At 43.5% G+C, this 25,998-nt stretch overlaps 1 protein-coding gene across 4 annotated transcripts; it reads left to right on the top strand.

The window, feature by feature from the left end:
* The first annotated feature begins 5,340 nt into the window (after positions 1–5,340).
* On the top strand, positions 5,341–19,443 carry LOC128153503 (transmembrane 4 L6 family member 1-like). Of its 4 annotated transcripts, none has more exons than XM_052812921.1 (7): positions 5,341–5,489; positions 7,277–7,437; positions 8,472–8,651; positions 12,066–12,131; positions 17,631–17,776; positions 18,556–18,742; positions 19,258–19,443. In XM_052812921.1, the coding sequence occupies exons 2-7, from the start codon at positions 7,414–7,416 to the stop codon at positions 19,276–19,278; spliced, it is 624 nt and encodes a 207-aa protein (XP_052668881.1). In that variant the 5' UTR covers positions 5,341–5,489; positions 7,277–7,413; the 3' UTR covers positions 19,279–19,443. The 4 variants fall into 4 exon arrangements, with proteins under 4 accessions (XP_052668881.1, XP_052668880.1, XP_052668883.1 ...); XM_052812920.1 differs by having other exon boundaries at positions 8,469–8,651; XM_052812923.1 differs by lacking the exon at positions 7,277–7,437 and having other exon boundaries at positions 5,345–5,489.
* Positions 19,444–25,998: the final 6,555 nt, after the last annotated feature.

Here is a 25,998-nt window from a genome sequence, read left to right as displayed (position 1 = left end):
AAAAGGATGGATTGTCCTTTCTTCAACCAGCCAGCACCAGCTGGAAAAAACAAACAGACCTCAGGATCTGAAGACCAGCTGTATTTCCAAGGCTTATCCAATTTTTCCACATATATCAGTTTCTCCAGTACAGGCAAAGTAAGTAGTAAGTACTTTTACTAGCAAGCAGTAATTCTGGCTACAAACCTGGCCTCATGTACTTGTTTGAAACATTACAGCTATGCACACACAACTAGTATTGATTTTCCTTTTTTTTTCTTTTGGCACAAAACCAGATGGGGATGGTAAAAGAGAGGATGGTCCCCCTTGCAACAACAAAACACTTAATGATCGCTTCTAACCTCTCGGCTGTTGCCCTCCGCTTTCATTCTGGTGGGAGTCGCTGCTCCAGGTGCCTCAGCCTCACACCAAAGTTTTTAATCTCTCACAGGTTACCTGGCCAAGCCACGTGTCTCAGTCTGACCAAAACCACCACCCTGGACTACAGAAACCCTCCCTCCTGACGATGTCAAACAGCTCTAAAAAATGCAATGAGTGTTTTTTGACAAAACCCATGTTTCTTCAGTATATTCCCAATATTTATTCTTCATTACTGAAGGTTTTCTGAGAGACCCAGGGCAGTTCAGGGCAAGTTAGGAAGGGAGGAGAAGCGTCACCAGAAGAAGTAACATTTCTCCCATTTGGTCAGGTAAATAGGGGCATTTTCCAGTGGGTACTGCTTTTAGCTCCTAATTCACCTGCACCCTGAGCACATACTTGGACAAACCCCAGTGACAAAACACAGGGATGAGAAATGCCTTTCAGCCAAAACCAGAAAGAAGTGTTGCACGAAACCAGCAAAATGAAAGCACAAACCTCTAATTATTTTAATATTGGATAGTGACAGCGTTGTTCTGTGTTAGGAGCACAAACAACCCTTGGCCACAGGTCATGGTTCATTGCCATTTTAGAAAACAGTGGGGCTGGCACAGTGCTGTCCCTGGACAAAACACTCAGGTAATTAAATAAAATGAACTTTGCGATAAATCAGATGACCATACACACATACAAGCAAGCAGTGGGTAATACTTTGCTAGATGGAAAGATCTTGCTGGGTGTTTTTTTCAGCACCATTCCCCCTCATTCCAGAAGGTGCTTCTACAGAGCGTTGGCTGTGCAGCCTTGGGGTGCTCCAGGCTCACAGGCTCACTGATAACCATGGGGTTTATTCCCAAAGGCCTCTCCCTTGGAAGTGGCACTTGTGTCCCCAGAGGCAATGATGTGTGTGCTGCCACCGGAGGGGGAAACCTGTGCTCAGCAGGATGTCACCTCAGGGAGGGGAGAGTCTAAGTATGTAGGAAAGGGAGTTATGCATAAAAAGGAGAGACAAGGGAAAAGAAAGGAGGAAAAAAAACCTGGAAAAATAGGTAAAATAGAAAAGAAGGAAAGATCCATCCATGTAACATTTAAGCTGTTGTCGCTGTGAAGTGCATGACCAGCATATGCTGTGTGTTAGAACCACCTGTGTGTGACAGTACTGTCCAGTGAATATACCCAACTTCCATTCTACCTCTTCAGACTCATATATATTCTTAATATAAGCACCATAACCTGCACCACTCAATTATTCAAAGTTATTTTTTATGGCTATCTCTGATCTGATTCAAAACCTGAGCCTTTCTGCATTGAGCCGCTCCTCATCTTCCTCAGTGCTCTTGCCATGCGATCAGCTCTTTGTTGGCTGGGGCTATGTGGGTCTGGGATGCTCTAGATAAAGGAAAACCTGAATAATGCTGGTACTGCTGTTTCCACCTTGCTGTTTCTACCTTAACAGGGCATCTGCACGCTCCTGGATACAAGCAGGCATGTTAACCTGGGTACCTGCTGCAAGAGTAGGGAGATCCAGCTGGGGCTCCAGGGCAGATTGTCTGCAATGCCCAAGCTCGTGAACTTTCTCAGAGCCAGCCCATCTCGGCAAAAGCCTCTTAACAGCAGTTTGCTTCCTGATTCTTCCTCAGGAAAATCAACCTCCCTTTCCCTCACTTGAAGAAAACATTAACAACAAAGTGTCATAGGAAAGAGCAGCAAGAAATAAGTTGTGTCACGGTGCCAAAGTGGAATAAATTAAATTGAGTGGAGTGTCACTGTGTACTTGGAATAAAGCTTTGAGTTCAGAGGAACCACTTAAGGTTTGTACTAAAATAAATGAGAGCAGAGCTGCCTGGCTCCTTCTTACACAACGTATCAACAGCAAAAAGGGCATTTTCTCGTTAGTGCACTGCAGCTGCACTCCAAATGGAGCAGATCTATTAATAGAGTTAAGTAGGCAGTCAGATATGCCCTTCAAAAACCTGCACAAGGCTGTAATTCTTCAGTTTCTAACACACATTGCAGCACCCAGGGAAATTGTAGGGCTGGAATGGTTTTCATTTCTAGCATGATGAACAGGATTTTTCGCATATTTACATTTCCTCTCTCAGTACCCGTGCTACTATGTGTAACTGGAAAATTAAGAAAGAGTTTATGCCTAAAAGGATATAAATAAAAGGAGGACCAGAGCTAATGTACAGTAAGTCAATATAATCAGGAGGCATTGATCAGTGGAACACAAAATGCTTTCATTGCCTTCAAAGTCAATATTGCAGGGGGAAAAATAGATGTACACAATCGTATACACTCAGCTTAGCCGCTAATCACTTCACAGAGAAAACTCAGTTTTTCTAAAAGTGTTTTAGAGCCTGTTTTTTTTTCTTCATTTCTTTAGGATGAGTTTATCAGTTCAGAAAAACAGGTAGAAGTCAGGCTTTCTGGTGTTAATGCAGACTTCTATTGTGCTCTTCTTTTTGGCATTCCTTCTGTACCTCACAATGAGCAGTATTTAGTTCAGATCTCATCAAAGACTGAATATAGGTCCTACTCAGTAATGAGCAAATCTAAAGATATTCTTGAAGCAGTAAGAGAATTGTGTTTAATATAGCTTACCAGTATTTTTATTTTTCTGTAATGGCTAGAAGTGCTAGTCTTTGGTTAAGCCCCTGAGAGCAAAGTGTTGTACAAACATAGTTGAAAACACTGAACTTGTCCCAAACAGTTTAAAATCTATGTAACAGAACAAAAGACAACAAATGGAGTTGCTGTAGGCAAATGGAAAAGCACAAAACTAATACAATATCGGTTCTGCTCATGGTGCACTTGCTTGAAAAACTATTAAGCATTCAGTGGAGAATGGCACTGAGAGATATTTGAAATTAAGAGACACAATCAAGTCTAGGTATCAAGTCTAGACACTAAATGATAAGCAATAGATGAAGTATGGAAGGCCTACGGGGTAGGCTTTGGAAGGTTAAGAGAAGAAACTTAAAAAGGTCAGTAAAACAATGTATAGTGCTGGGGACACAGTACAGATGAGAAACTAGAGGTGAGTGTTGCGCATCACCCTGGAGGGCTATGAGCCAGGCAAAATAAGAGAAAAGCAGAATCAAAATCAAGGATGCTGAGCCCAAATGAGTGTTAGCTATGTGAGGATGGGAAAGGTGGTACCTTAGAGATGTTATAGGGTAAGAGTCTGTAAAAACTCCAAGCAACCAGGATATGAGATTTAGGGGGAGGCTTCATCTTAAGTGTCATTATGAAGTTTCCTTATTTGCTTCTTAACTCTCTACATAAGCTGGCAGATCCCCCCCAGGTGCCGCAGCTGTCAGTGCAAATTGCTAATGGTCTTCAAGTTGTTCACAATTTAATTCTTTAAATGCTTTAAATGCCATTAGGGCTTGTGCCTTTGCCCTGTCTGAAGACTGTCTGAAACTTACTTTGTTAGTTTCCTTGGGCTTGAAGGACCACCACAAAAAACATGGTGAAATGCTGTTGCCACTGATGTCAGTTGAAGTTTGGGGCATTGGGTTCAGTTCAGTTTGCCTCCTTTTTGCCATCTGTATTGTAATGAAGGTCCTTTGCCTGATATCACTCTATGGGCTTTTTAAAGATTTTCACTGCTGTGTGTCAGTGATGAAGAAAACCTTCCTTGCATCCTCTGACACTGGTGGTATTAAAATATGCAACCTGGGGACTGAAGTTCCAGGCTTTGCCCCTGTGCTTTTGCAGCTACCCTGCCACTCTGGTAGTCCTCATGGATGAGATTCATCTGACCACAGATGCCAACATCTAGATCTCCATTAATGCTTTACTGTAACCCTACAGTAACTCCTAAAATAGATCTTGTGATTTTTTTTCCTTAAATATGTCTGTTTCTCTCACTAGGAATAAATGTAGTCTAGGGTGACATCTACCTCATGGACATCCAAAGTCATGTGAGATGAATTCCACCCTACACAGCCAATCTTTCGTAGTGAGATTAAAGAATGAAGATGAGAGACAGCAGGGTGGAGAGTGGGATATTTTGCATCTTTGCTTTCACTCACTTGCCCCTTTCATTAACGTTTTTGTGATCAAGTCATCCTTCCATCTGGATGTTGAGAACAAGGCAACAGCAGGTTCCTGCCAGAAGGGGGATATTTTCAGTCAAAGAGAGGGACCTGAGCATATTCCCAGCATGATTGGGGCCAAGTCTAATCTACCAAGTAACATATGTTTGTATGTTTTAGTGTTTGGACATATTTTAACGGTTATTACTATCACATTTTCTACAAAAGAAAGTCCCTTTTTCCTCAGTATGAGTCTTTTCCCAGTTTAATTTTAATGTTTCTTCATACTCTTCATTGTGTTTTTCATTTCTTGGCCCATCCCTGGTGTCTTTCCTACCTTTCTCTTTTCCTCTGCCAAAGCAAATCTTCAGTTTCCCTTCCATATTCCCACTCTCTCCTCCTTGGAATTGTGTTTTTCTTTCCTTGCTTCCTCCCTTGGTCACAACTCTCCCTTCTCTTCAGCCTTTCTGCCCTTCTCCCTCTTTTTTCCCCTGTCTTTTTGAGAATTTTCTTTCCTTCCCTTCCCATTCCCACTCTCCTCACTCAGCTCTCCCAGCAGCATGCTTTGGAGCAAAGTAGGTGCCAAACTTTAACAGCCACAACCCATTGTGCAGAAGATGACTCCATGCCAATGGCCAGACTTTGTTGTGCCACCATCTCATGCTTCAACCACATTTTCTGCCATGCACCCATTGTTTGTCTTTCTTTGCGCGCTTGCATCCCTGCCATCTCCTGCCTTTCCTCTTCTGCCAAACTGTGCATGGTTGAAATGGTTGCAGCAGTAAAAAGGTCTCCGCTGCTCCAATCTGCATGTCCCGGGGGGCTAAGGCATTGACCACTGGAACACTGCCTTAAAATAATCAATAACGCTGGGTGACACGCCAACCTCGCACTGGCCAACCAGGGATAACTTGGGGTATTTCCTCATTCTCTGGAGAGAAACAGCTATTTGTTTAATAGAGGCCATCACCCGAAAACATCGCTGTGCCTCCCTCAGACTGCCACGCTCCAGGAGAGAGGAGCTGGAAAGCCTGCAGCTGGCTGTGGGGAACTCTGGAGCCTGGAGGCCATCTTAGCCCCATGTAGAAGGTAAGCAAAGGTATTTACATGCTTTCCTCAGCATTAAAAAGCAAAACTTTCTAAAACCCTAGTTAAAAATTAGAAGCTTGCTCTAGCCGCCTTGCTTAACAAAGCTGTAGAAAGTGCTTTTGTTTGCTGAATTAATAAAGTGTTTTGAGCGCTTCTGGCAATCCAGAGTGTTTTCCTAAGCTGTAATAACACGGTCAGATCCTCTGATGTGCACAGGTAGCAAAGCGGCATTGATTTTGGTGGTAGAGGCTCTCGCTAGGTCTGGTGATTGATGTTTAGGTAAGTTCTCCTCGCAGTTTGAAGTGGTATTGAGATAGGTCAGAGAGAATGGGCTGTAAACCCCTGTTCTTCCAGCTGAAGCAGCATTGTGTTTCTTCATGAGAATTGGGCGAGAATTGGGCCCTCCAGCTATGTACGAAAGATGCAGAAGAGAATTTATAACTCGCCTACAAGACTTAGCTTTTATAGAACAAGGCTAGGCTGTGCCTGTGCTTGTTTGCTTCTCTCTGGGGAGGGAAAGTAGGTGATGTTGGACAAACACACGGAAAAGCAAAAGCTGGAATGAGACAGGAAAGCAGACAGGCAAAATTCATTGTAAAAAAATAGCAAATGCATTGGGTATTTCAGAGAAAGACGGGTGAAATATCCAATATTCTTTCCATTTCCCTTCACTCCCTCCCCACTTCATCTTTCATTTGCACATTGCCAGCCTGCTTAGATTTTTATCTCTTTGAGCTGGAGCTCTTTCCAGAGGCTTGCAAAATGCCCTGCCCAATTTTAAGCACTATATAAACAATAGGTAATAACTGTAATCCAAGAAGCATCTTTGTTAAAAATGTTCCCTTCTGGAATAGTTTAATGCCACTTAACTTGGTTTAAAGCTGGATTAAAAAGCATAATGTGATTGTGGAGTGCTCAGAAGAAAAGGCATATAAGCATAGTGCTCTTATTAAACTCGTAGCAGCAGAGAACAATGCAAATTTTTCGCTATAGAAATGCAAACTCAGAAGTCTCTGCCAGTCTCAGCTACCTGACAGAAATATACAGCATCCCATAAAGTCTTTCTGTTATCCCTCTCAGTTACAGAGGTCTGAGGACATCGGTCTGTCTTCATGCCTTACCTCATCTCTTCACTGTCTTCGTTCTGTCAATGAAGCTGGCTTCAGCCTGTCTCTGGCTTTCTCAAGTATCTTCATACTGTCTTTCACCTGGGTTTTTTTGCTTGGGAACCCAACCTTGATTGATTTCTGTACTCCTAGCCTGCTTAATACCTTCTCAACACCAACTTCTGTCACAAAACTTTCAGGATTAGCCAATGCACATGACTAAATTGAGGGACATTTCACTGTTTACTGCCTCGGTTATTACAAAAACTATTTGCACGTAGCAAGCATAGACATGTGCACGTGTGTGGCTGTGCGTATGCGTGTGTAACACAGGCGTGTGTACTGAAATGGTGTGTGTTCAGATCATCTTCCTTCTCTTCAATTTTCTAACTTGCTCAAAGGAGATCAAAACTATCTTTGTCATAAACTGTCAGCTTTCTGTGAGGACAGAAACCCACAGATTGATATTTTGTATTTTTATACATTTGAAAGCCTTGAGCTGCAGTGAAGCTATGATAAAACATCGTGAAGAAGTTGTGATCAGTTTGTGCCATAAAGTTAATGGCAGTGTGAAAGTTCAATAATCCCTGACCCAGTAGTCTGAAATTTCCAACCTGACATGGAGAAATATCTGGGGATCCACTTCTTTTGTACTGATCAGCCTTTTCTCTTTGGCTATAGATCACAGCGTGGGTGCAGTATAAGCTGAAGTTGTTCACTTTGGTGAAGAGGGATGTAATAGCAGCCTACAACAAACTTGGAAGGGAGTGACAGAGGTGATGGAGTGGTGGGAGAGGAAATAACGAGGAGCAACAGCCATGTTTACAGCTTGGGAGATTCAGGTTAGACATGAGGAAAGACTTTTTCACCAAGAGGTTGGGGCAGCCCTGCAACAGGTCACCCAGAGAGGTGGTGGTAGCTCCGTTCTTGGGGGTTTGCAAAGCTCAGCTACAGAAAGCCATGGCTGACACAGCGACCTAGTGTTGGTGGTAGTCCTGCTTTCAGCAGGAGGTCAGACTGGCAACCTGCAGAGATCCCTTTCAACCAGTGCTTCATTTATGTTGAGTCTTTGATTTTAAAAGAAGAACCCGACCGCTGTGAAATAGTAAGCTGCTGTTTTACACCTTATGGCAGATCTCTGGTAATGAGGTGGGACAGCTTTGTGACTTCCCTTAGCAAATAGTCACAGGATTAGAAATGTTTCCAGTTTTTCAGATATTTTAGGGTGGGTGCCATACAGACCTGTAACCCACAGTCCTATCTACCCTTATCTGCAGAATAAGCACGTCACAGGAAACCGTAATGAAAGTTTCTCCAATTCTTGCTGACAGCATATTTTTGATTGAAATAGCCCCAGCGCCAAGGCAGAGCTGAATGTTTCTATGGCATTCCTGGCAGTCATTTCCTGCTCTTGTAGACCTTCAGTGCAGGACATTTCAAATCAGCTTCCCAAGACAGTGGTCCCAGACAACCTGGTGCATCCACCTCCCCTTCCACCCAAGGCCTTAGCCCCACCACGAAATCTGCCAGCCAGGGTATCAGTTTGTGTGGCCATGGTTTTGTTACTGATGTTCCCAATGGACAGACACTTGTCCATGAAGAACTAAAATGAAACTCTCCATTCATTTCATACCAACACATGTTTAGTCCTGGCAATTCTAAACAAATTCAGTTAAACATTCCAGTTTTTCATAATTCCATTTTAAATAAAGTCTCTGAAGGGAACAGGCTCTGTAAAACAGGATTATCTCTGTAAGTCTTAACTGGAACATTTCTTGCTTCAAAACTGACTCTTCTTTTATTTAAGAAAAACTGCTGAAATCCCGTGCTCCCTGCACTGCAGTAACCCAAACCTCCCTGCATCTTTCTTCAGCAGAGAGCTACCATGTGCACAGGGAAGTGTTCGAAGTGCATTGGGATCACCCTGTTCCCACTGGCGGCATGTGCCATAGTCTCCAACATCCTCCTGTACTTCCCCAATGGACAAGTTCTGCAGCTCAGCGAGATAACTGATCTGGTCTGGTTTTTCCATGGCATTCTGGGAGCTGGGATACTGGTAAGAGAGAAGTGTTGCTACTGTTTCTTATAGGTTTGGTTTTGTTTTAAATTTAGGGCTAAGAAAACCTCTGTTAACAAAAAAAGTCATAGAAATATGTTTCGCATAAACATTTGAGCAGCTTAACTGGGAAGTTGGGTACTGGTTTGAGAAAGTGCATTCAAGACTGAAAAAGTCCCTAATCACAGGAATACAAGGTATTCCTGAAATAAATATCAGGTCTCCAAGTCAGGAGGAAGCAATAGGACTGACTTCTCACTGTGGAGAAGGGTGACATAGGTGTTCATCCTCCATGAGTCAAAGCAAAGCTGAGGTCCTAAGCTCAGCTGGAAGTGGTGAGTTTTCACTATTGTCTGCACCCCTTCGTTACCACTCTAACTGATTTTATGCTCACATAATTCACAAAAAAACATGAAGGGCAAAACTAAAACATGTTTCAATAGGTGTTCATTAGAGACCCAGCCAACACTCAATGAATGTGGAGCTCCAAATGGCTTAAATCCCAAACACCCGCTGTGTTCCCACACACCCACCTACCTCCTTTTGGGTTTGATCTGGTTTGTATGTGTTCTTCTATAACCAGTTCTCCATTCCACCACTCATCGCTTTTCTGTGAATATCCATAACTAGAAGGGAACATGTCTGAGAATACTGATCTTTTCCAGTTCATTAGAAAGCCTGCTCCCTTTACACTCTTCCAATTATCCACCCAAATGCAGATAAAAAGCCGAGCGAGTAACATGCATATGACAAGTACTGGCTGTTATGCAGCCTGGGCAGATGGTAAACTGGCACAGAGCTGGCTACCTGCACATCAGAAAAATGAATGTTTAGGAATAATTAACTTAGAAAAAAGCAAATCTCATTCACAGTCAGGCTATGATGCAGCTACCACGTAAGTCTATGGAAAAGCTACAATGGATGTGGTTCAGACTCATGCTTCCCAAAGCAGAAACTTGGTATAAGATCATTCAGTAAATTGTTCTCCACCAGCAGCTTGCCTGCTTCTTCTTCCAGCTACCACTTGGGCCTATTACTCATGCTGAGCTTGAACGTAAGCGTGAGTTTGTGGAAGGAAGCCTAAAGGAAGAAGTGGAACTACATGAGAGACCTGTGGAAAATTCGTATCACTGCAAGCCCAGGAGTCATTGGCGTTCAATGAAAGGAAAGGCAGATGTTAGGCATGAGAGCATCACAGGCTCATTGAAAACATGCCTTCTTTTAAGGCTTCCACAGAGGCTTGCCTGTGGCCAGCACCACATACATCAAAAATGAGAACAGCAAGTGAGAGGGGAGGAAAAATTTGCATTGACCTTCAAAATACAGCATTAGGAGTAATTATTGATCCACAAACAATGCTGTTGAGTGTATGTGTTTTCCAGAAAACAGCATGACAAATGCCCACAGGTGAAGAGAAGGGGAAAGAAAGCATTATCATCAGCTCCATTTTCCAGGTGCTGGAAGCATGGAAAAAAGAAGTCTGGCTTCTGGGCCTCCTGGGGAGCTAAGCAAGGGGCAGAATGCCCCACGACTGCAGCCTAGTCTGTATCCTCACTCCACAGTGAGGACTGACCAGGCTGCAATGCTTTCCCCCATGTGCCCAGCTTCTCGCCAAAGGAAACTCAGGGAAGTCGTGCCAACAGGTTGCCCGATCTTGGTGGATCTCCCTGTAACCAGGACACAGCCTCCAGAGCCAGGACTTTGGGGAAACTTCATAACAGCCTGGCCTGGCTCTGTGAGCTAGAAAACCTGCCTTTGGCTGAGCAGCCAGCCTCACCCTTTCCTCCTCCTCTGCTGCTTCTCTAATGGAAATTTATATGACGTGAAAACCTCTCCATTTCCTTATTTCGAAAGTTTAGGGTGTAAAGAAAGGAAGACTGGCTCCATGTGTCATAGTAACGTCTTTCCTGATGGAAAGCCTATGTGCAACGCTGGGAAATGCCTGACTGAGCCGTGGCTCACGCACAGCCCTCATTTTACTGACAACAGCCAAATCTAGCAAATTTTCATTCCCATGTCAAAAGGCAGGTGTTTATAATCAGACACTGCAAAAAAAAGGAAGTTGCCAAGCAAACCCTTCATCCTGAGCCAGGCTAATAAATGACACAGAGGTGTTCGCAGCTTAGATGAGAAACCTCCAAAGAAGACAGCCCTGGAGGAAAGGGAGTGTTGGTTTGATAGGCAGAGGTATTAGCTCTTCTTCTGAGTGCCAGCCAGTGGCATGCTGGGGCTGAGGCTGCCTTGGGGACCACCTGTGATTATTTAAGAGCTGACTTCTTTTCAGGAAGAGGAATGTCTTTTTGACCTCAGTGCTCTACATCTGCAGGTCTCTAGCTGCGGTCCAGTGACCACTGCAGGTGCCGGAGGCTGCCCCTGGGGTGTGCATAAAAGGCAATGGAGAGCAAATCCTTTGAAAAATATTTAGGGGCCTCCAAATCTAAGCAGGTTTCATAACACTGTCTTACAGTCTAACAGAGATATTCACAGTGCACACGTAAATTCCCCGGGCTTTGTTCACCATGGACATCTGCTCTGCCTGCCCTACATGGGACAACATCTCTCCAACATCTAGTCAGGCTGTTTTTACAGCTTTTACTTTTTTTGTTTGTTTGGGGGGTTTCCCTTCTTTCATTACTTTATAGGGACCATTTCCTACTTTCTCAAATACTCATTTTCTTGCGTTGTTATTTGAGATGCCTACACAAACGGTGGTGGGCAGAGGCAAGACAGCAGGAGTGCTCTGGCTGCACAGCTAGACCCACAAAAGCTTGCTTGCCCTCTAGCTGCCAAACTAAATCCAGCTTTTCCTATCTCCAGAGTGCCTCTGTAAAGCGGCATTATATCCTGAGACACAGATGGTTACTGGTTTCATTGTATCAGTGCAGCTCCACCTGATAATAACTGTGGAGAAAGCTGGTGTGAACTGGGATTTGCTTGTGGAGTGGAGTCCATTTTGTAGCTTTTCCAGAAGCTTAGCACAAAGAACCAAAGTCAGGTGTGTTTCAGGATGTTTAAGACTGATTTCCCAATTATAATCCAGAGTAGGATGCTCAGAAAATTTAAACGGACATAATTCTTACTCCAGTGATGCATCTCTTCTGAGAAGAAATTCCGTTTTCTCAAAACTGACACATTTGCTCCTGAAAAAAAACCCAACAAAACCCTGCTGAAAAGAAGTATAGCTTCAGCAATCAGAATTTCTGTACCAGAAACTTGCCAGCCAGCTCTAGCTGTAATCCCACGCTTCTTCCCGAGTTACTCTTCAGCAAGCACCAACACCTAAGCAGGTGTAACTCACAGAGAAGAGGCAGAAGGTGGTTTGCATTTGAGGAACATGATGCCCCAGCTCCTAGCCTTTAAAAACCATCCCAGCAGAAGTACTGCACACCAATTCAGCTTGTGCTTTTCTCACAGGTTATTTTGCCGGCATTCATGATGCTGGGAGCAGGCGGAGCAGGATGTTGCGCTAACAGATGTGGGGTAAGTGGATATTTGTGTGTCGAAATGGCACTAGACGGTTTGCACAATAGCTCTTAAATGGCTGCTTAGCAGGTGGAAACGTACAATGACAAACCATCACACCACCATCAACAGCCATGTCAGGGAAATGCAGAACAGGAACTTGATCTGCAGCGTCCCTGGGCTGGGGCTGAGGGCTCAGTTAGCCAACAAGAATGTTACGATACTGCAGCCACTGACATGAGGGAAATCATACTCAGCCAGGGCAGGTGCTGGAGCATATACGCACAACGCTGAGGGCAGAGGGGCACAAAGCTACTTCACTTCACCCCACATAAAGTAAAACATGGCTCCAGCTTCCTTCTGCTCAAGGCAATCTAAAGATCGAGACAGCTGCCTGTTCCTTCTGCTTCCACCTGGTCCTGTTTCCTCCATACCCTTCCATGGCAATTTGCTTTTCCACAGGTTCATCCCTGCTTACCTCTGTAGGGGCAGATAGGTCCCCTACTCTGCAGGCCCATGCTAAAAGCCTGAGCTGCTGCGGCTGGTGCTAAGGAGCCAGCGCTGCTTTCTGAAGGCTGGTCCCCATGGAAGGCTTTGACCCGTAGCACACATTTGCCCAAGCGTTATGCACATGAAAGGTGCAAATGCAATTTGGGCTCTCTGTCATCCAGAGAAAGGCCAGAGAGACTTTTTCCCTTGATATTTAAGAATATTATAAAGCAACATGTTTGTTATACAGGCATCTCCATTAATCCTCAAGCCCTGGGCACAGACTTCTGTGTGGCTATCATCATTAGCAAGAATAAACTGAGTTAGAAATGTTTTTTTTAGTCTGCATCTTTCCCAGAAGCAGCCTGGAATGACATATTCCATACAATAAAGCATGTCTCTTCTGTACTCTTCAATTAATAGTTAGTTTGATCCATGAGAAGATCTTTACCTCTTCAAGATGTTTTACTTAAGTTAATTCATTATTCATAATACCAAAATAGCATTCTTCATTAGGATGTCAGCAAGTACATCCCAAGGGACATGTCATTATATTGATTTTACCAAAGGTCACATGCACAGAGGAGATGCTAATGATGGCCAAGTAGGCCAGTTGCAGAGCTGGGGTGTGAGCCTAGGCACCCTGAACCCAGTGGCTGAGCCGGCTGCTTCTCCTGATTTTGCATGATGTAGAAAGTGGTGGTGGAGAACAGCCGTACTGTGGGTGTTCCCACGCTCTGCTGAACATGGTAAGTCATGAGGGGAAATCCAGCTGAACTGGGCTCAGTTCACCCAGTATCTCAGGTCTCCCTTCTCCGTCCTTCATCCCAGCACTAAATATTACAGAGCCAAGAGCCAAACTTCCCCAGACGGGCTGGGTTCACTCCCCCAGCCCACCAACGCGGGTGGTAGCACAGTGCCATCCAGCAGCCCACATCTGCAGAGCCCCCACCCTCCTCCATTCCCCCCCCACACCCTTTCACTGCCTGAGCCATTCCTAGCAGCACCCATGGGTGCCAGGTGCCCTGTCTGCACCTTCCCATCACTGATTAGTTACCTGCAAGCTGTTCCTCCTCTTCCTTATTTGCTGATAGAGAGGAATACAATAGACACTGTTGAGAAAACAGTTTGATTATGTGCTATGATACTTGTATAAAGAGAGCTAGCTGATGGCCAGGTGATGAAGCTACTCAAACCAAACTAGGCAACAGGCTTGGTGAGGATGGTATGTCTTTGAAAGTGCTGTCTCCTGGGACTGTGGGAACTGCCCACCTCTTTGAGGCAGAAAGGGGTGAAGCTCTACAAGTCACTCCATGGTTTAAATAGAACATGCCTCAATGTAGGGATGAGATGGGGACATGAGCAATGAGCGAGTGGCTGTGAATGGCATTAAAAACAACAGTTTCCCCTGCACAGCTCCTGGGGAAGACTGATTTCCAAGCATGTAAAAAGAGGTGAGTATTGCGGGGAGATTTGAAGGCTAATGATGTGCTGCTTCAGGAGAAGAAACGTCAGGGAAACTTTGCTTTGGGGATAGCAGGAGGAAATGCACAGACACCCACGGCAGGGTTGCTCAAATGCCCTAACTGTATGGGCTGTATACCCAAGGCAGGGTATGGTGTGAACCACCAGGCGCTGGAGAGCAGAGGAGCCCTGGGACTGGTTCAAACATCATGATGGTAATGACTCCCCGAGGTGCCAGAGCTCCTTGCGAGGTGGGTCTGTGTGGACCCAATATGGGGTCCCCAGCTCTTGGTGGCTTCTCCACCAACTTCTACCTACTGGCAGAGAAATAGTCCGCACTGGAACTACTCAGGAGACTCTGTAATCCAAAGGCTAGATTGTCCACCTTTCTGCTTTGGGGACCTTAGGTATAAAATTATAATTTACACTGAATACTCAGCATTGCTTTTCATAGAAAAAAAAAAAGGGCTACAGAACTAATACTGATCAGAATTATTATTCAATCAGAACATAACCATTTTCCTCAGGGTAGGGACTCCATCCTATTATGTTTTGTGCAATCCCTGGTTTAATAGTTTCAGACTTCATGGCAGCCTTTACACGCTGCTGAAGTATCAACAACAGTAATAATAATTAGTAAATTTCTCATCCTTTTATTCACCTTATTGAGTTCTCCAGTTCACAGTGATTATGTGCTGCATTGAGTAAGCTTTTTTCGTTAATACATTTTGAATTGTTGCCTGCAAACATACCTAGATGGCTTCTTGTCCTTGCATTATGGAGTAATGATTTTGGAAAGTAACAGATTTAGAAAGCTTCCGTGTCTTGCAGCCTAGTGTGTACACATCTGAACACATCCACTGCACTGGCACAATGAGGAAAAAAGGCCCCCCCCCAAACACAGCTTCTGTTGTTGCAACAGCAAATATACTCCAGTATTTTTCTCTAAGCCTTCCATAAGAGTTACTAGTAGAACAAGAATAACCATAGCAGCTTTCCAGACAAACAAACATAGATAAGCAAAGATATCTGGATAACCAGACAGGATAATAATTCCACAAAAAACACCTCCAGAGAAAGAAACAGAGAAGAAAGAAATGTGCATGAAACAAGAACCAGGGCAATAAAGAGCAGCACAAGCTGGGACAGGAGGAACTTGGTAACTTCACCAAAGCAGCTGATGCAAATGCTCAAAGAATAAATGCTAAAAGTCTTCATCAGCTCACCAGAGACAATCCAACTGTGTGAAGGATAAAGCAGGGAAAACATTAAAAGAAAAGCAGCAAAAATGATGAGCTTTGCAAGAGGTAGAGAACAGGCAAACACCATGGGAAACTAATTTCAACGAACTCCAGCGTCCCAGCTTAGACCTGACGTTGCAACTGAAGACACAAATGAGGAAATAAAAAATTTCAAAAAAAAGTGATAAATGAAGATGGTATAGCTAGGGAAAATGCTGAAAGGTTGAGATGCTGCGATAGTTAATAAAATTGCTAGATTTCCATAGAATATGGGACAAGCCTCCAGAAAAGCCTCCAGAAGAGTGGATATAATGGAGAAATGACACTGTGTGTCTAGAAAATGCCCAGGAGAGCCAATTTAACAGCTGCAGCAACTTCAGGCTCCTTTTTCAGTGACAAGTAGTCTTTGTCTATATAAACATGCGCATAGTAAAGGAAATAGGTGAGACGAAGCTAGCTATACAGGCAACAGATTTCAAATGAGAAAATCATGCGTCAAAGAACAGTCATCAAGGGTAGTACTGATGAATACTACTAGTACTAACCACTATCATAAAACATAGTAGTAGCAAAAGACCATTTGACTTTTTCTATCATAATTGTCTTTAGGATGCCCATACTGCTATGCTGTGCTGAAACTAATCATTAGCATAATTAAGATCCTTCAACCAAGATGCAGAATGCACAGTTGAAGTAAATGAGAAAATAGGTGGGGAGAAGTGGTTCAGAGTAGGTAGGAGTTTCAGACAGAGTATCAGTCACTCACCTTCACCGCGAGGCACGGCTGGTGATCTTATTATGAGAGACGGTGCATCAGCTGCAACCCAGCACTGCTTTGGTCTGGGACAATATACTAAATTACCTACATTTTGCTGACAATGAAACTCTGCTAAGAGGCAACTCAGCCAACATGCAGATAAAGACAAAAAGAGTGTCCAGCTTTGCAGAAAAAGACAGAGTTATTAATCAGTTATGATGAAATAAATCTCATGAGAAATCCCAGCAACTTCTAACTCAAGGATTGCTTTAGAGGCAAAAGGACACACAAAATGAGTCAGTTCACACACTGGCAGCATGCAAGGTGTACAGAAAACAGTAATGTCATTGCTGGCAAGTTGGAAACTGCATTCACCAGCTTGAACATGTTTGGATAGTGAATAGTTTTTAAAACTATGTCACAAATCTGCAACGTGGATGGTGGATATTTCCATTTGACCCTGTAATGCAGCACTGTGTGGAGCAGCTGGCATTAGGAGAAGGTTTCTACCTTCCTTGTGGGCTATTAGATTTCACTGGTATTTGCTGGCAACAGGGAAATGTTGCCAGAGGTATGTGGCTTTAAACCCAAGTCTGGGACAGGAGTGTTTCCCATGTGCTTCCTCAGTCATGCCTCTGCCCTGACTCCGAGGCAGTCCTGCTGCCTTGCCCCCAGTCCACGTCTTCCCCTGGCTTTGTCATTCTGCTCCAGAGTTTCCTTTTCTCTTCTCCTTCTTGGCAGAGTTGTGAACAACCACAGGCAGGGACTCTTAACAAGACTAGTGGGAAGCCTGTCCCAGATACAACACCAGTAGCACCTGCTTGAGATTCTTGTTTCTATACACAAACAGCAACCAGATGCATTCCATCCACTAATAGAAAACTACCCCGAAACAGAGCAAAGGTAATTTGTGTGGGAGTGGCCAGTGCAAAAATGTACAGGTGCATTACATATAATTCGAAGTCACTGCTAGTTTGTTGCCACACGCAGCACAATTAGATTTCTCAACACGAGCGGTGGTAACCACATGTCATGCTCTTGCAAAATGAAGGAAAGCAGCAATAAGAAAGGCTCTTTTGCCTTCCTTATCAATTAGCAAAAACAACTAATGCATCTTCTGTTGCTTTCATACTTGGTTCGGTAGTTGCTTGCTAGTTTCTGTTGGTACACGGGCTGAGAAAGGTGCTCTTGGTGGAGGTGGAAATGCCAAGGTGCATGATGTGGACTACATCAAGCCAGTACTGGCTTCATATTGGCTTTTTGAAAGAAGACCACCAGATTTTTCATAATTGATTGGTCAAGTATAAAACTCTGATTAATTAAAGCTCTGGGCATACCCACTTTTAAAAGCAAAACAAATACAGTCTGAAATCCTTTCACAGCTATCCTGCTGCACTAGTCAGAAAAATTCAACTATTTTTTATTCCTACAAATATCATACTACTATTATGAGTTTCAGCATATAGTAAGAAACAGATAAAGATCGTTCCCTTCCCATTCAGTGTAAGCTTTCCATGTTACTCAATACTTCTGTGCATGTGATGTTGAAGGTCTTTTCCCTTTCAGATGCTGCTGTCAGTGGTCCTGGCTGTGCTGGGATTCGCGGGAGGAGCGTATTGTACGGTCATCTCCTCACTGGGGCTGATTGCGGGCCCTCTGTGTGACACAGGTGATGGAGAATACCTCTACCCTTTCAGGAACGACACTCTGGAGTAAGTATGATGTGCTCCTCCAACTTTGCTTTCCCTAATTGCTCCCCCCCCCCCATCTTTTTATAGCAAATTTGAATTTTTCCAAAGTGAACTGATGGTCCACCTGGTCTACAAATAAACTCATCTTTCTCTGAGCCAGCATGTTCCAGCTGGTCATCTCTTTGACCAAAGATCATCTTTGGGCAAACTGCCTGAGTCTCTTCTTTTGTGATTGTCAGCAGCCCCTTTTGCAAGTTGTAGTACACTTTCAAAAGGCTGCTGAGCTGTGAATCCCACCAGAGTCAGAAGGAAATGTTTGGTAAGTATGCCACATTAATCTGTTAAATCATCATGAATTGAGTCTACTCTGCCTGCTTCTGAAAAGCAAAGTGAAAGTCTTTTCTAACTCTTTAAAGTTATCCTTGGCAACTACACTCTTCAAGCCAGAGCTAGAGATGATGGATGGACTGGGCTGAGATACCACAGCAGGAAAGGAGAATATGGAGACACATTTTAAAACCATTAGGGACCTTTCCCTTTAGTTATTAGCACTGCCATAAAACAAAAGGGAGATTCTCGTGCATGTACAGATGTGGCTTTCTTCTCTAGTCATCAGTTGCACCTCTGCAAAGGCAATTCTGAAGAGAATCACCAGCTTTCACCAATTATAGTAGAATTTGAGACTCACTTTGTGCAATCAAGTTCAGAAAATGTAATGCCAGAAAACACAGAAAGCATTCTCAATTTTTTATTTTCTTATTAGAAATGTATTCATTGTCAATTCATTTTCTCTATCACAGAGACAGTTATTTGTTCAACCAGACAACATGGAGCATTTGCAAAGAACCTGAAAACATAATCCTTTGGAATATTGTCCTTTTCTCTATTCTTCTGGTCATTGGTGTGATTGAAGCTATTCTTTGTTTTATTCAAGTCATCAATGGACTTACCGGCTTTATATGTGGCACATGTATGAGGAAAAGAAAGGTTGGTATGCAGTAAAAGGTTATCAGAGTGCTTTATGTTCTTACCACTTTTATTTTTCAGGATCTGGGAATGGTACATGACCAGAGAGATCTTCACAGCCCCTGAATGAGCTCCTCTGGGGAGCTGAGGCAGTACAGATGCATTTGCACACTGTCTCTCTCTCCCTCACATTGTAGTCAGGGATAACCTGGTCTTCAGATATTTCAAAACAGCGGAGCAGTGTGATGTATTGACATACTCAGTTGCACAGTTGTGTTCCTATTCAAGAAGCCATTTTGATAAAGTGTAATAACCCTCCAGCAGCTGTAAGTGAGAGAGATGAGAAGTGGAGGTGTTTCTAGCTGGTCAACAGTAGTAAAAATGTCATTTTACAAAATGGAAGAAAACCTCTTTCGTGTTTCATTTATCATCACTGCTTCCTTTTCACTGTTTATTTTCATTGTTCAAGATTTTTGCGGTAAGTCTGATATCCCTCTGGAATATTAATTAATCATCTTTCTTTCATTGCCTTTCAGACAAATATTTCTGGAATGTGAATGACCTACAGGGAATGCCAGGACACACCCCGAGCTGCCGATTCACATACAATAAGGATAGTGCACTGTGCTGTATTTCTGGGGGGATGACAAAGAAAGCCCAAAATGTTCAGGAGTTTCATGGGGCAAAATGTATTTTTTACAAAGAAGTCAGGGTGGAAAAAGGCTAGAGATGCCAAATTTTCATCTCTCTAAATATTCCTGCTAAATCTCAGGTATTGGCAAAAACACAAATCTGCCTGGTCCCGACTGCTGTACTTGTGCATAAAACACAAAGGTCCCCAAACCAAAGCTCACCACTTGTCCTCTTGTGTATATGGGAACTGAACTGTTGTTAATGTATGCATCTATCAGCTGCACGAAGCAGGTGCTCTCTGGCTGGATGTAAATAACCTCATGTACTCTCCAGATCCCACCTTGAGCTCACCTGTTTGTTCCTATTAACTTGCTACCCAGGCATTCCCAGATTTAAATTAGGATGCGCAGAGAATATATCGAGCGGCATGTGCAACACTGCAGAAGCAACTGAAGTACGCGGTTTTCAGCCTCCCTCAGCCGCTCTGGAGCCAAATCCCCTTGTGCTCGTTTGGTAGCTTGCTATCAAGTTTGACAAAGTCCAGTGCACTTCTACATCAGTTCTGCAGGAGCATCTAAGAGACATGGTAGCCCTGGAGGGGCATTTGGGTCAATATAGACAGTAGGGTTTGGAGCAAGAGTTTAACAATGTCCAGTTTAACTAAAAGGAGGAGAACCTCAGCACCAATTTTGTCCTCACGAGACTCCACAGGCATCTCACTAATTTCCACACAGGTCTGTAGGGCTGTTCTAGAATAGATCACATGGACAAGCAATTAACTGGTAAAGATAAACATTAAATCAATAAAGGTAGTGATTATGTGCAGTGTAGTAGCAAATAACAGATATAATCTGAAAGGCAACAAATTGCATCAGTCTTACTGTTACAGCAACAGTAATCCCAACCAGGAACTGCGTAATTCCCCATCATCATTTAAGATCAAGCCCTTCATGCTAAAGTCCATGACTGGCAAATTTCAGAAACCCCATCATTTCAGTGACTTCCTCAGAGGTTATTTCTTGGACATGCCACTGATTTCCCTAAGTCAGCCAAACTGTAAGATAATCTTTATCCATCCTGAAGGCATGTATGCAATTAGGAAAACCTGAATGTATTTAAAGCACTTGGAGTCTATTTTTCAAAGAAAGACATTTAAGTTTTCTCAGTCAAACGTTCATATTTCTGCAATGTAGCATGGGAGTAAGTTACTTGAACACAGTTATTGCAGACATGGTTGGTTGGTTGTGCTATCCTCTAATGCAGCACACAAACCACTTTATACAGAATGGGGAAGAAAATGCCAGTTGTGCTAAGATGAGGAGCACATGTACATTTCCTTGGAGCATAGCTTCACCTCTAGAAGCAGGAAATTTGACCACAAAACCTAAAAGTACCTTCTGTTAAAAAAGCTGAAGTTTGCAATCATGACTAGGTGCATCCAAACCTGCCAGGTGGCTTAAAAAGCTCACGTTCATCGTTGGCAGTGAAGCCTGGACAGTGCTACCATATAAAGTGGGCATCAAAATAAAGCCAACTGATTCAACCAGGAAAAGAGTCAAGGAGGCAGCTAGACGTAAGGATATTCAGCACGTAGCCAGACCGAGAGAGACTCCTTCATCACCAGAGGGGCTCTATGAACTCTTCACAGCCCCTAAATATCAGCCCTGCCCCCATCCTTCAGTTTTGTCTCCCTGACTCTCACCTCTACGATAAAGCCAGTCTGGGCTGTGCCAGCCCCGCGAGAGGGAGAGGTACCCGCTGGCACACACCACGGCCAGCACAGGAAGGTAAATGCACGGTACTGCTGCCATCTGCTCGTTCCAAGCTGTCCTGCTCTGGGGATGTTTAGTGTCACCTCTGTGTGCTAACGGGGACACCCTCTGTCCTGTCAACTGTGCAATCACTGGCCTCACTGATATATGTAAATATTAAATATTGTTATTCTGAAGTTCTTTTCTGGCTTGATTTGTCTGACCTAAAGGACTTGCGACTTCAAACAAGCTCTGGTAGGAAGACATACGGAATAACACAGAAAGTAGAGTCCAATTCATCTTGTCTAACTTGAACCACTGAAAAGAGTCAAGCATAAAGCCACAGAGTCCATGGAGAGAGGTGGCCTTCCCCCAGCCCATACTGAAAGAGATGTCTAAAGCAGGCAGAAGGAATTGCCTCTCCAGGCAAGATTCAGTTGTCTACCCTAGACAGGAGCATCTGGTGCCATTTGAAGTGCAGCAAAGCGTCCTGCTCAGCCTCCAGATGCCACTCAAGGTGGCAAGGGTCTCCCACGTGTCCTGTGTCACACCTGAGAGCCACTTGCAGATCTCTAGAGACCCAAGTATCTCAGCTGGAGCTAGCAACACAGAGGTGTGGGTGACCAAAGCAAACGCTCATCTCTTGCAAACACAAGGATGCTAAAAATCAATTTAACCAAGATAGGTGGCTAAAATTCAGTGAAATCATTTCAGCTCATGGCTTTTCAGATGCCCCAAATCACCTTTTACATGTGTCAAAGCCTGAGCTCTCAGAAGTGTCACCAGAGCCTTCTCCAGGAGCCGGCCAGCACATCATAACGGAGGCGGCTCCTTGCACCAAGCACTGCAGAGACCTGTAAAAGAATGGCTACATAATACTAATAAAAATAATTTTGGTTTAGGCAGAGTTGGCTTCACTAAAGATAAAATATCGTGTTTCAGAATTGGGATTACTACAGGTTTTAATTTGGTTTTTTTTCAAAATGGGAAGAATTATTTCAGTGAAATCTAACAAAGGAAAAGAAGTATTTTGCCTCTGAAATATTTTATGTATTGTACACATGAAGAATTTAGTAAAACTAAGGAACTCATAATATTCTTCTACATCTATCTTTTATCTCTGTTCATCTTCTATCTATCCATCTATCTACCTATCTACCTATCAATCTGTCTTCTCTAATTCTATCGATCTTAAATAATTAATGGTCAAAAACTCACACAGGCATAATGACAAAATATTTGTTTAATATTTATATTTATTACTCACTGTGCAGTGTCACCACACAGGCTCTCACACAAGGAGTAAAAATATGTTACTTTCTAATCAAATTGTCCCTCTCCTCTGCATTTGAAACTCATGCAGGATATCAGCCACACACAAATCTGTGTTGGTTGGCAGAGAAAAAAGTGTTCCTGGGATTGACTTGGGATAGGAATATAATCTTAGACCAAGGACACCATCTGAAAAATTGTAAATGTTTGGACACCAATGGCCCAGTGTTTCAGCTGCCAGGATCAAGGACATGATTCAAATACCTGGGTTGGAAACCACAGACTATTTCATGCCACCTCATTTCAAGAGGAACTGTCAGATCGTTTTGATGCAAATAGCTCAGATGCCTCAGGCCCCAGTGCTCAGTTTCTCTTGGCGAGCAGAGCAAAGCAAACTGGTGGAGACCTTGGTCCCCGCAGACCTCCCTGTGCCACAGCCTCTGCTCCACTGCCCCAGCCCTGTGTCTCTCCTCCCAGGGAGCTCCTCACAGGCAACCACTTCTTTGCAAACAAACTTTAAAAAAATCCCAAAGGAAATAAAAAAAAAAAAAAGGACCTTTCCAGATTCTCAGAGTACTTTATTTCCTTTCCTTTTGTTTCCCGAGCACCAGCTCATTGGGCTTGGACAGGGGACAGCCACCCTTTGGAAACGCCCTTCCCTGCAAGACCTCTCTCTCCCCGCAGCACCCCTTTCCTCCTGAGCCCGTGGGCCACAGAGGGCCACCTAAAGCTCATCATCAATAACATAGCACATTTAACCTAGAAAGGCAGGGCAAGGATTTTTTCAAAAGCAGAGAGGCCACTGTTTTGTCCATCTTTATTTCTTCCAGTTGGTTAGCTTCAAAGCTGAGTAGCTGTAAGTGCTCACTACGGTGCAGATCATTTCCACCATAGATGGAAAACTTGGCACACAGCACTGCTCACTTTCTTCCAGGCACTCCTCTGTTTTTATCAACCACCCACGTCAGAGTTTGTTCCATCAAGGCCAAGTGATAAGGACAAAGCAAGAGCTCAGCTGAGTATCCTCCAAGTAGATCCCCAGAACCATTGGAGATACACCAGAATACCCTGGCTGCTGCTCCTGAAGGGTATGTGTCTTCCCAGGGGCTCTGTAATTTCTGCTTGCCCATGTGGATGCCTCAGGTCTCAGGTGGCACCAGCCACCTCTGTGTAAGCAGCCAAATCAAGCCCTGAAACAACTACTGGGTACAGTGACAGCGCTCTTAAAAGCAGCCCTGAGTCCAGCAGACTGAGATCTGCCCTTGCTCTGTCCTGCCCCACAGGACCTAAAATAGGTCAGTGAATCACATCCTAAAATTGCATATTTCTCCCCATGGGTTACGCAGGGAGCTTGAAGTGAGCAGTGCAGCAGCTGGCACCCAAAGCTGCAGCCCTCCATCATGAGCAGGGAGGTGAAGCCCACCTCAAACATCTCTCCATTAGTGAGATTTCCTTTTTTTGGTAAAATAGATGCATTAGCTGAGAGTCATCTAGTGGCAAAAGAGCAGAACAACAGATTCAGTGAGGAATTGGTCTTCTTGGTATAACCTTATGTTTTTACAATCCTTCTTCCATGCACTGTATATCATCAAAAACACTCCAGCTTCAGATGAACTACCTTACACATACTTTTTCTCTAAGTCTCCTTCATCCCATTGTGTAATGTTTTCACTTACCTTTTGTCCTACCACATCTGCCTTCCACCCCTCTGGGTCTTTGAATGAAGTTTCCCTGCAGATTTTTATGCCTGTCACTTTTTCTATTTTTTTTTTTTTTTTTTCCAAGAGATGGTAAAAAGCAGAGTCAGTCCAGATGTTTTCTGCCGATGTCAAAGAACAAATTCAAATCTTGCTTTGGACATGTTGAATTTAGTTGACCCCTACATGAAGGATGCAACACCAGATATTTCCTCCCCAGAGTGCCTGGCTGCAGAATGGGCTGAGACCCATCCGCGTGCACCTTCAACCCTTTTTTGTTCCTGCCTAGGAAATATGCTGCAAAACATTTGTTCATAGAAAAAAGCTTAGTGTGTGTCTGTGTGTAAATAGCATTTTTAAAGTTTTTGAAACATCCTGTTTTAAGCAAGGAAGACAGCCCAAAGAAACCAATGTCTCCATTGCCACTGACAGCTGCAATTTCTACAACTTTGTAGCAGGTGCATTGAGATGAAAGGGAGTGTTCCTAATTACCACCTAGAAAATGTGCCTTAAAAATGCACAGTGTCCTTTTTTGTACGTAAATAATTGGCTCAAAGTTAAAACCCCTCACTCAGTCAAAATAGTATTTGAGTATAAATATAAAGGAATATTTCTCCTAAGGCAGGATAATCATCTGGTTCTTGGACTTTTAATCTTTTTTAATCTTCACCTTTTTTTTAAACACTCCTTATAGAGTCTTGCCACTAGGTCACTGCATAACTTACCAGAAACCTTATTTTCCCTTGTACGGAGAGGTGTCACAGAAAACATGGGGTTCCTGCACTTCTCCCCTCTTCTTCCCACAGCCATCGCCCGTGTGCCCGTGTGTTCCTACCATGCCCTGCCCATGGGACATGCTTACCCTGTGCCACTGTCATTTCCATGCACAGCTACTCCTGGCTGTCTGCAGGAGATGGCACACTGCAGAAAACCTTCCTAAAGATCTGAGCTTTCAAACTCCTGCTCAGAGTTCATCAGTCATGAAGAAATCTGTCATTTCCGCCTGGAAAGGCGCTACCCACTCCGCAGATAAACACGAGTATCCAGGAAAGTCAAACAAGTGCCTTAAATAGGGCAGTTTTTACATAGAATTGGTTATGAAGAATCATACCTGGACAGATGAAAGATTCACAGGGCAACTAAAAAGGTAGTGGTGTGGCAACTCTATAATAAATGTAACAGCCTTAATTCCTCAACGCTATATGAGTTTTTCTCAGAATTATGTCTGTTTAAAGGGAATTTCACAAAGTAGTCTAAAAAAGTCTGTATCTTTCCTGTAGTTTTATTGCAGTCTAACACCACCTTGCTCTCCTGCCTGTTTCCAGCAGCGAAATGATAATGCGCTTGCTTTGAATATCAGCGTGCAGCTCCTTCAGTTGGTCAGTGGTAAATCTTCTTTTACTCTTTCCTAGGTTTATTTTGATGATTATCGTGGGTTTAGTTCAGTCAACTTTAAACAGACAAATTCTTAGCCCTATCTTCTGCGTTAACCTTGTGCCTAGAACCTAGAGAAATACAGATTATTTTCATACTGTTGCATATCAGACAAAATATAACATTTTCCCTCCTTTAAGCCAAGATGGTATCACCTCCACATCAGGGCTCCCTTGCTCTTATCAACACTAATTCCTACCCTCTTATTCTCTCCTCCCCAGAAAAATAAGATTGGATATCTTCTGAAGAAAGGGGAAGACAGAAGAATTGCCAGTAGTCCTCCAAAGACAGAGACTCTGCATCCAGTTCTCAAGACTTTTGGGTTTATGGCTCTGTTTCGTACTGCACCTTTCCTTGCAAAGTACAGCAAACTAATACTTAGCAGTTTCTTTACAAGGTGGCACTATTTTTTCTGACTTTTTTTCTATTTTTCTCTGATTGTGGACTCAGTCAAAGATTACCAAGCCATTATTCCTCTCTATGATCTAAA

The sequence above is a fragment of the Harpia harpyja genome, chromosome 17 (genome assembly GCF_026419915.1).
Source record: "Harpia harpyja isolate bHarHar1 chromosome 17, bHarHar1 primary haplotype, whole genome shotgun sequence".
In the NCBI taxonomy this organism is placed as follows: domain Eukaryota; kingdom Metazoa; phylum Chordata; class Aves; order Accipitriformes; family Accipitridae; genus Harpia; species Harpia harpyja.
Note: the sequence above shows the minus strand (reverse complement) of the source record. Positions and strands in the feature narration are given on the sequence as shown.

What these genes read in the sequence shown, in the direction of transcription:
- LOC128153503 (XM_052812920.1), top strand. Translation starts at nt 7,414, where the DNA reads ATGTTTACAGCTTGGGAGATTCAG. An exon ending in TTACAGCTTGGGAGATTCAG is followed by an intron (nt 7,438 to 8,468) that starts GTTAGACATGAG and finishes ATCTTTCTTCAG; the next exon opens with CAGAGAGCTACCATGTGCAC. An exon ending in GTTGCGCTAACAGATGTGGG is followed by an intron (nt 12,132 to 17,630) that starts GTAAGTGGATAT and finishes TTTCCCTTTCAG; the next exon opens with ATGCTGCTGTCAGTGGTCCT.